The sequence below is a fragment of the Mandrillus leucophaeus genome, unplaced genomic scaffold (genome assembly GCF_000951045.1).
Source record: "Mandrillus leucophaeus isolate KB7577 unplaced genomic scaffold, Mleu.le_1.0 Scaffold689, whole genome shotgun sequence".
Taxonomy (NCBI): domain Eukaryota; kingdom Metazoa; phylum Chordata; class Mammalia; order Primates; family Cercopithecidae; genus Mandrillus; species Mandrillus leucophaeus.
This window is the reverse complement of record NW_012107463.1, coordinates 864,355-874,004: the sequence shown is the minus strand read 5'-3', so window position 1 is coordinate 874,004 and position 9,650 is coordinate 864,355. Positions and strand designations below refer to the sequence as shown.

General features: G+C 38.2%; 1 protein-coding gene across 1 annotated transcript in view; it reads right to left on the bottom strand.

Annotated features, from left to right (window-relative positions):
- Positions 1–9,650, bottom strand: part of SHCBP1 (SHC SH2-domain binding protein 1) — a 41,721-nt gene that overhangs the window by 19,350 nt on the left and 12,721 nt on the right. The window contains exons 6-9 of the mRNA XM_012002465.1: positions 6,020–6,253; positions 5,771–5,939; positions 5,334–5,454; positions 1,658–1,789 (exon numbers count right to left, since the gene is read on the bottom strand). Of these exons, the coding sequence (XP_011857855.1) occupies positions 1,658–1,789; positions 5,334–5,454; positions 5,771–5,939; positions 6,020–6,253 (656 nt within the window). The remainder of the gene's footprint in view (positions 1–1,657; positions 1,790–5,333; positions 5,455–5,770; positions 5,940–6,019; positions 6,254–9,650) is intronic.

The window sequence follows — 9,650 nt, the reverse complement described above, 5'->3', positions numbered from 1 at the left end:
TCCCAGAAAGTTTTCAGTTGACTTTGCCCAGACCCATCAGAGGAATCACTATCAATAGCTGGTAGAGCCTTATGAAGTGTATTACTCAAATAGTAAGATTTGAAAGTCGAAATTACTCCTTGATCCATGGGCTACAGAATGGATGTTATTAGGAGACATGAAAACAACATTAATCTCCTGGTATACCTCCATCATTAGTTCTCTGATGAACAGGTACCTTGTCAATAAGCAATCATATTTTTAAAGGAGTCTTTTTTTTTTCAGTAGTAAATCTCAATAATGGGCCTAAAATATTCAGTAAACCACGTTATGAACAGATGTGCTACCATTCAGGCTTTGTTGTTCCATTTCTAGGGCACAGGCAGAGTAGATGTGGCATAATTCTTAAGGGCTCTAGGATTTTCAGAATGGTAAATGAGCACTGGCTTCAACTTAGAAGTAACCAGTTATATTCACTCCGAATGAGAGTGTCAGCCTGTCCTTTGAAGCTGTGAAGCCAAGCACTGACTTCTCCTCTCTAGCAATGAAAAGTACTAGATGGCATCTTATTCCAATAGAAGGTTATTTCATCTACATTGCAAATGTGTTGTTTAGTGTATCCACCTTCATCAATTACCTTAGCTAGATCTTCTGGTTAACTTGCTGTAGCTTGCATCAGCACCTGCTGCTTCATCTTGCACTTCTATGTTACAGAGATGGCTTTTTTCCTTAAACCTCATGAACTAACCTCTGCTAGCTTCAAACTCTTCTTCTACAGCTTCCTCACCTTCTTCAGCCTTCACAGAATTGAAGGAAGTTAGGGCTCTGCTCTGCAATAGGCTCTAATTTAAGGAATGTGGTGGCTGATTTGATCTTCTATCCAGACTATGGAAACTTTCTCCATTTCAGTAATAAGGCTGTTTCGCTTTCTTATCATTCATGTGTTCACTAGAGTAGTGCTTTTAATTTCCTTTATGAACTTTTCCTTTACATTCAAAACTTCCCAACTGACACAAGAGACCTAGGTGTCAGGCTGTCTCAGCTTTCGACATGCCTTCCTCACTAAGTTAAACATTTCTAGTTTTTAAATTTAACATGAGAGACACGTGACTCTTCCTTTCACTTGAACACATAGATGCCATTGTAGCGGTTATTAACTGGTCTAATTTCAATATTGCTGTGTCTCAAGGAATAGGGTAGTCCAAAGAGAAGGAGAGAGATAGGGGAGTGGCTGATTGGTGGAACAGTCAGACCCACAAAATTATCAGTTAAGTTCACCATCTTATATGGATATGGTTCATGGCACCCCAAAACAACTATAATAGTAACATCAAAATCACTGCTCACAGATCAGCATATCATCTATAATTTAAAAAAAAAAAAAAAAAAAAAAAAAAAAAAGGCCTGCAATATTGTGAGAGTTACTAAAATGTGACACAGAGACACAAGGTAAGCACATGCTCTTGGGAAAATAGTGCCAACAGATTGGCTTAAAACAGGGTTGCCACAACCTTCAATTTGTGGAAAAAAAAAAAAAACCTCAGTATCTGTGAAGTGCAATAAAACAAGGTATGCCTGTACTCAAGAGTGGCATTTCATTAAATTCTATCTTCCATAGAAAGTACAGTTTTCCTTCAAATCTTAGAACAAACGATACACCAAACATTCAGATACTTACTTAAGATTCCCTCTACAGCATCGTGCTGAACAAATTTTATGCCTGAAATTTTAATATCAGCACCGGTGCAGTCCACAAAAGTGTCGCCTTTGCCCCTCTTTTCTATCACAATGTCATCTGGTAGGCCATATCCTAAGGAAGAGAGAGCAAGAACACTCAAGATGGGTAAGGAAAAACATCTAAACATGAACACTCTAGAATAGGTTTCTCTAGTTCAAATGACTGCAGGTGATAACAAGACCAGTCAACCATGCTGCATTTAAATAAAATATATCTCCCCATATATCCTCTTTAATTTAAACCAGGGTATCCAATTTTTAACAATAACAACTCTCTGACTAGTTCCCGTATCAGGAAGACTACCCTATCAACTATCCCACATAAGCTCAGCACTAAATTCACTTACAAAAGTGCTAAAAAAAAAAATAATAATGTTCAAGACTAGCCTAGGCAACATAGTGAGACTCTATCTCTACAAAGATAAAAAAAAATTAGGCATGGTGGCATGCACCAATTACTCACTACTCAAGGAGGCTAAGGTGGGAGGGTCACTTGATCCCAGAATTTTAAGGCTGCAGTAAGCTATGATCATGCCTTTGCACTCCAGCCTTCATTCTGGGTGACAGAATGAGACCCTATCTCAAAAAATAATAATAATAAGGACTTACAGCTGAGTCAAAGAACTTTAAAGCACTCACCCTTAGAAGTTTGTTTCTAACTCTAACATTCTATGATTCTAATATAAATTACATTTGAAACCTAAGCAGTTCTCAAGATGATCTAAGTTCAATATTCTCTTAAACAGTTGGCTTAAAATCTGACAAACTGACGAGTTACTAGAAAAAAAAAAAACAGTCTACCTCATTAACAAATAAAAAGCATCAGATCAAGGCCGGGTGCAGTGGCGCACACCTGTAATCCTAGCATTTTGGGAGGCTGAGACAGGTGGATCACTTAAAGTCAGGAGTTCAAGCAGCCTGGCCAACATGGAGAAATCCTGCCTGTACAAAAAATACAAAAATTAGCCGAACGTGGCATGTGCCTGTAATCCCAGCTTCTCAGGGGGCTAAGGTGGGAGAACTGCTTGAACCTGAGAGGTGGAGGTTGCAGTGAGCCAAGATCGTGCCACTGCACTCTAGCCTGGGTGACAGAGTAAAACTCTGTCTCAAAAAAAGAGCATCAGATCTCGGTCAGGCGCAGTGGCTCATATCTATAATTCCAGCACTTTGGGAGGCCGAGGCAGGTGGATCACTTGAGGTAAGGAGTTCGAGACCAGCCTGGCCAACATGGAGAAATCTTATCTCTACTAAAACTACAAAAATTAACCAGACATGGTGGCGGGCACCAGTAATCCCAGCAACTGAGGAGGCTGAGCCAGAATCGCTTGAACCCAGGAGGCAGAGGCTGCAGTGAGCTGAGATCACACCACTCCACTCCAGCCTGGGCGACAGAGCAAGACTCCATCTCAAAAAAACAAAAAACAAAAAAAAATCAGATCTGTATAAATCTTACTTGAACCATTAATGCAAGCCAAACACCTGAGTGGGCTTACAAAAAACTGGAGTAACAGAAAACTAAGGAATTTGCTTGACTTCCATTATAAAACAGAACCACATAGACAAAGCTGTAAGAAATAACTCTCATTGTCTAAAGATGAGTCTTTGAGTAAATGAAAGTAGTAACTGTTTTTAACAAGCAAAGCCACTCAATGTATCTACACTGGAAGAGGACAAAGGCTTTGGGGTCCCTAGAGAATGCAAGGGGACTCCACACACTGGAATGCTACCAGGGGTGGACTCTGGATGCCTGAATTATGAGTGATTTTGTTTCTGATTGTTGTATGTATCTAACTGTACTTTGCATATTTTCTACAATAACCATTGCTTTTTATCATCAGAAAAATTAAAAGTACAAAAAGAATTGCATACTGAGGAAAGATTCTTACACAAATTTTTATATAATTATGTATTTCTTTCCACTTAAAACATAAAACCATCACCTAAAGAATGGATTTTTGAAACAAGAAAGAAAAACCCTATTGTAAGTACTATTGACACCCTGCACATAGTAGGTACTCAATATGTATCTCTTGTTATACGGGTTAGCTACAGATCACTATCAGATGAGCTTGAATCTAACTCATGAACACTCCATATATGCACACTAGAGATACCATCTGATTCCCCAATTCTCAGACCCATACTGTTAGTCAATATATACAGCCATTTTTATACTTAACTATCAGAATTCTATGTCTATTTATGACACTCTGGGAATCACATTAAAACTTCCTCACCAATCTAGGAAGAACTCTTATCTACCATACAAACTATAATATCAGTGTTATTTCCACTATGCCAAAAAATAAAGTGTTTTTATCACAGTGATTTATCTTGCCGATGTGTTATTTATATACACACATCTATTATACATCAAAAATTGGAGAGTAGAAAAGAACAAAAATTATACACATGAAACAAAAAAGGAAGTGAGATGATGTACTAGGAACAGGAGAAAACCAAACTTCCAGCCTCAGTTCTTTAGAAGTTTTGACAAGATAAAAAGTATAGCCTAAGCAGTTTCTGAACAGCTGCACAAGTCCCAAAATGATATATGATTTTTTGCGTTACAAGCTTCACTGCTAACTTGAAGCTTTTTTGGTAAATAGTTGAACAGGTGTAACTAAATTTGACACGTTATGAATATATACAGGACCAAGATGAACAATTGTAAAGTAACCTAAATTCAGAAATCACTCTAAATGAACAATAAGATTATAACTGTCAAAAAGTTATTTTTTTTTTTAGACAGTCTTGCTCTGAAACCCAGGCTGAAGCATAGTGGTATGATCTTGGCTCATTGCAACCTCCACCTCCCAGGTTCAAACGATTCTTCTGCCTCAGCCTCCTGAGTAGCTGGGATTACAGGGTGCAACAATATGCCCAGCTAATTTTTGTATTTTTAGTACCAACAGGGTTTCACTACGTTAGCCCTCCAGGCCTCAAGTGATCTACCCACCTCGGTCTCCCAAAGTGCTGAGATTTCAGGCATGAGCCACCGCACCCGGCCCAAAAAGTTATTTTTAATAGAATCTTTCAACATTAATCTTTTCTAAAGTATACTTTGGTCAAGACACAAAGTGTAGTATTTGTGATATTCAGCAAGCATTTAGAGAACTAAGATAACTGGTACCAATTTCAAGTTAAATGCCCTTCATTATACCTCTCACGAAAATAAGCTAAGTGTAAAACAACAAACAAAAGCCATGCACTAACATATCTGCAACATCTATGAGATAAAAGCAAGCAACAAATTTTTAAAATATTAAAATTTTTTTAAATATTGCTAGGAATCTTTTTTTAATTCTAGAAATTAGATTTCCTTTCCATAAACCACCTACAATCTGGAAAGTATGTTTCTTCCTAATGGTCTTTTTTCTATATGAGCCTGTGAACATCTCCCCAACATACACACTGCTACAAAGAACTACAACTCAAGTTGCTGAAACACTGGGTCAACCTCTTTTAAGCTTTCCATGTCCTTAATGCTTCAAGGCAGCTCACTAGAAATCAAACGGGTTCAAATCACATTCTTGAAGTTTCAACAAGATCGGTGATTTATTGTTTACTTAAACATATCAGGTGTGAGAGTTTAGCTGTGTGTCTTCCATACTCACCTTCCAACTCAATGGAGTCAGCAATGGAGAAAGTGCCATGTACCACATAATGGCCAGGACAAACAATAACAGTGTCACCTTCAAAGCAGGCATTTATAGCAGACAGTGGATCACTATGGAACTAGAAAACAGTAAGAACACATTTGTAAATATACACTCCCAAAAAAGTAATTTGAGTATTACTCTAGGTACTTTCATGTCTTACTTTGAAAATGGAAGCCAAAAACTGCATATTTAAGCATCTCCTTTGATAACGCACTGACCTAACACATGCCTGGTAAGTGACTACTGAGGACTAAAGGCAGGGCTCTGACTACTTCCCATTGCACAGAAAACCATCTCGGGAAAGCTCCTGTAAATACTTTGTGGGATTTGTGAAAACCTGTGGTGAATCAGAAGGAAAAAAAGCCACCTGAAGCGAGAAACACTCCGTTTACCTGAATTTCTCTTTCTTCCTCACCGGGCTCCTGACAAAGCCTGTCTGTGAGCAGGGACCGCAGGAGACCAGCCACCATGGTGGAGGAGACCACGTGAGTGATCTTCTGACCGCTGGGACGAACACCCTTTGCCTGGATATTAGAATTCTTCTGATAACCGAACACATACCTTAAAGAAACAAAACAGGCCTATCAATAAGACAGCGAGTAAGAAAAGATGCCAACTAAGAATTACAAAGACACACATACCTCAACAAAGGATTCTCAATGAGTTTCAGCTTTTGTTTCAACTGTTCCATCTCCGAATACAATTTTAACCCTTCCACCATGGAGATATTTTCCTGCTCAGAATCAGAGTTACAATTTGACAAACTGCTTCTCAGATTTAAAAATTTCCTGTAACTCTCCTCACATTGAGACAACAGATTGCGGTAGTCAACAATAAGTCCTGATGGAACTCGGTCTTCAAGAATGTCATAATGCCTGAAAGTTTAAAAGCAAATTGAAATCCGCTGCCTTTCAGGCACATTTTCCCATCATTAAAACAGCCCACTTAGCACTCCAAGAGCCAGTAAGAAAAGTGTTTTATAGTATATAACTCAGGTGCATGTTAAGTCTTTCTGAATAGCACTGTAATAATAATAATAATAATAAGTGGAAGTTGTTGGAAGTTTAAAGCACCACTTCCTTAAGGTCACTAATTTTTCTTCTCTTGAGGAGTTGTTTACTTTTTTTTCTTGGATTCAAGTATTTGTGCCTTAGAAACACTGAAAGTTCATGTTGCACAATTTGTAATTATTATTTAATAAGAAATTATTTTCTTCTCATATATTAGATTCAAAAGTTTAATAAGAAGGTGGCAGGGGGTAATTTGGGAGTGGGGGTAGGGAGAGCAGTATCTCAAATTGTTGCACAACAATGTTTAAGATTACTATATTTTTCATGGATCTGAATATGACTTTAAAAATTTATTAAAGGTTACCATATTTATATGATCAAAAAGTAGAAATTACTCAAATAATCTAGTCCCTCCTTCCATTTAAAGCACTATGGCACAAAATTATGCTGAATATTCCCTAGGGAAGATTATTAAAGAATTTTTAAAAATAAGCCCTTGAGATTCTGAGGGGGAGAAAAAGGTGCCATTACTAAACTAGAGAGTGACTGAAACAAAATAACCTTGTACTGGACAACCATACTGGCACTTCAAATGTATTAATTTATAAACTTTCTCAAATATAAAAACAGAACACAGAGTATTTCTAGATGCAATAAAATAATTTGTAAATGCACAATCAAGTGAACGATATAAAATTAATGGGTTTAAAAATAAAGTAAAAGAAGCCGGGCACAGTGGCTCACACCTGTAATCCCAGCACTTTGGGAGGCCAAGGCAGACAGATCACTTGAGCCCAGGAGTTTGAGGCCAGCCTGGGCAACATGGCAAAACCCTGTCACTACAAAAATACAAAAATGAGCCTGGCGTGGTGGCATGCATTTGTAGTCTCAGCTACTTGGGAGGTTGAGGTGGGAGGTTGAGGTGGGAGGATGGCTTGAGCCCCAGGGGCCAAGGCTGCTGTGAGATCTAATTATGCGACTGTACTCCGTACTCCAGCCTGGGCAACAGAGCAAGACCCTGTCTCAAAAAACAAACAAACAAACAAACAGATGCTCAGGGCCCCATCCAGACCAATTAAATGAGTCTCTGGACATAGAGGAGTATTTTTTTAAGTTCCCTGGGGATGCTAATGTGTAGCCAAGAGTGAGCACAATTGCCTTAAGTGATTTTTTTTTTAATTTAGTCACGCTCTAAATAAGATAGGGAAAAACAAAAGCAAGATAGAACCATATCTTAAACAAATTTAGATCACACTATGAACACTTAAACATTTTAAATGAATAAAAAAGAAACTTTTCCCGCTTTTCAAGTAAGTGAATTAGGTGAAGCTTGAAAAGCAAGGATTTTGTCTACTTTGGTTAATCCAAAAGAAACTGAATGAGCAGCTGTGAAAAAAAAAAAAGGGAAAAACAAAAAAATTTTTAAATTTTAAAAATAAAAAAAAGAAATTGAGGATGAAATCATGTTCTACTAAGCTGTGAAGATTAAGACTCAAATTTTAAAATAAGTTTCTTAGCATTTCCAGTATCCATGCCCGTTAGCTTATTTCTTTTCATTATATTCATACTTCATAGACTAGAAGCAATGAACTAACATTTGTGTCTCAGACCCCGAAGTTCTGAAGCAGTGTTGGTTTTTTTCAGACCTCCTTTAGTCACGTATAAGCAGTGTGTTTTGAAGTAGAAAGGAAAAATTTACTGAACAGTACAAAATCCAGACAGTCTGGTTTGATTTTGCCTATTGATAGCCCCACTCCTATCTTAGCCTAGAGACCTTTTTTAAGTCTGCCCACATTTGATAACATTCCGGTCTCTCCATCAAGTACCACCATGTCTTCTGCATAACCACACACAATTCCTCCCTTATGCCTTCCCATCTGCCAGTGATGTACAAGCTATGCATGTAAGTCATTGCTTGTCGTTAGCACATGCAAGGCTATCAAATCAGAATACAACTTTTTTCCAAGTAAAGATTGAATTTGTCCAATATACGTTATGTTCCCTTATATTTCACGTCAATCAAAATCAATCATTTCTTTTCAAGAGCAAGGGTATCAAACCCAGAAAATACTCAAGCTTATTGAAATTTTGGGATTTTATTGAATATGCTATGGAAAAATAGGAAATGCACAATGGAAAAACTGGAAAGCCTAAATAGAAATCATAGCCCATTTATGAAGAGCTAAAATCAGACATACATAATTCTAAGCCAAGTAGAACTATTCATCAGACTTTCAAACTTTTTTTTTATTTTTTTTTTGAGACAAGGTCTTGCCCTGTCACCTAGGCTGGAGTGCAGTGGTTCAATCACAGCTCATTGCAGCTTCAAACTCCTGGACTCAAGCGATCTTCCTGCCTCAGCCTCCCCAGCAGCTGGGACTATAGGCATGCCCTACCATACCCAGCTAATTTTTTTTTTAGGTTTGTAAAGGTGGGGTCTCACTATGTTGCCCAAGTCGGTCTCAAACTCCTAGGGTCAAGAGGTCTTCCCGGGCTGGGCACGATGGCACAGGCCTGTAATCTCAGCATTTTGGGAGGCAGAGGCAGGCAAATCACTTGAGGTCAGGAGTTCGAGACCAGCCTGGCCAACATGGTGAAACTCCATCTCTACTAAAAATACAAAAATTAGCTCAGTGTGGTGGCATGCACCTGTATTTACAGCTAGTCAGGAGGCTAAGGTGGGAGGGACACTTGAGCCCAGGAGGTTGAGGCTGCAGTGAGGGAGATCATACCGCTGCACTCCAGCCTGGGCAACAGAGTGAGAGCTTGTCTCAAAAAAGTTGTCTTCCTCCTTCAGCCTCCCAAATTACTGGGATTACAGTCACCATGCCAGGCCTCACACATTTTTCATTTTCTTATTACTTACTATTTAAGCCAAGAGAAATTCACTAAATCAACTTGAGCTCCACAAAAATGTAAAGGCCTACTGCCTTATCTTCTCATCTTGTCTTTCATACAGGGGGGAAAAAAATCATCTTTTACCCAGGGAAAAAAATTACCTTCTACAATTATTTTTTTGGAGTGCAAGTTATAATTTCATTCTTATTGCAGCACTGCCTATGAAGTTACTTGAATACAAGAAAAAATTACTGGTCTTAAAGCACCATCTAGTGGGAAGATAAATGCCACATTTAACAAGGTCATTAAGATTTAAGGCAGGAGGCTGACAAAATATCTTAAGGTAGATCTGTTAGTTCAGCCTGCTGTGTTTCACTACAGAAACTTAGAGTATAGCCATATACCTTTAAAGTATTATTTACAA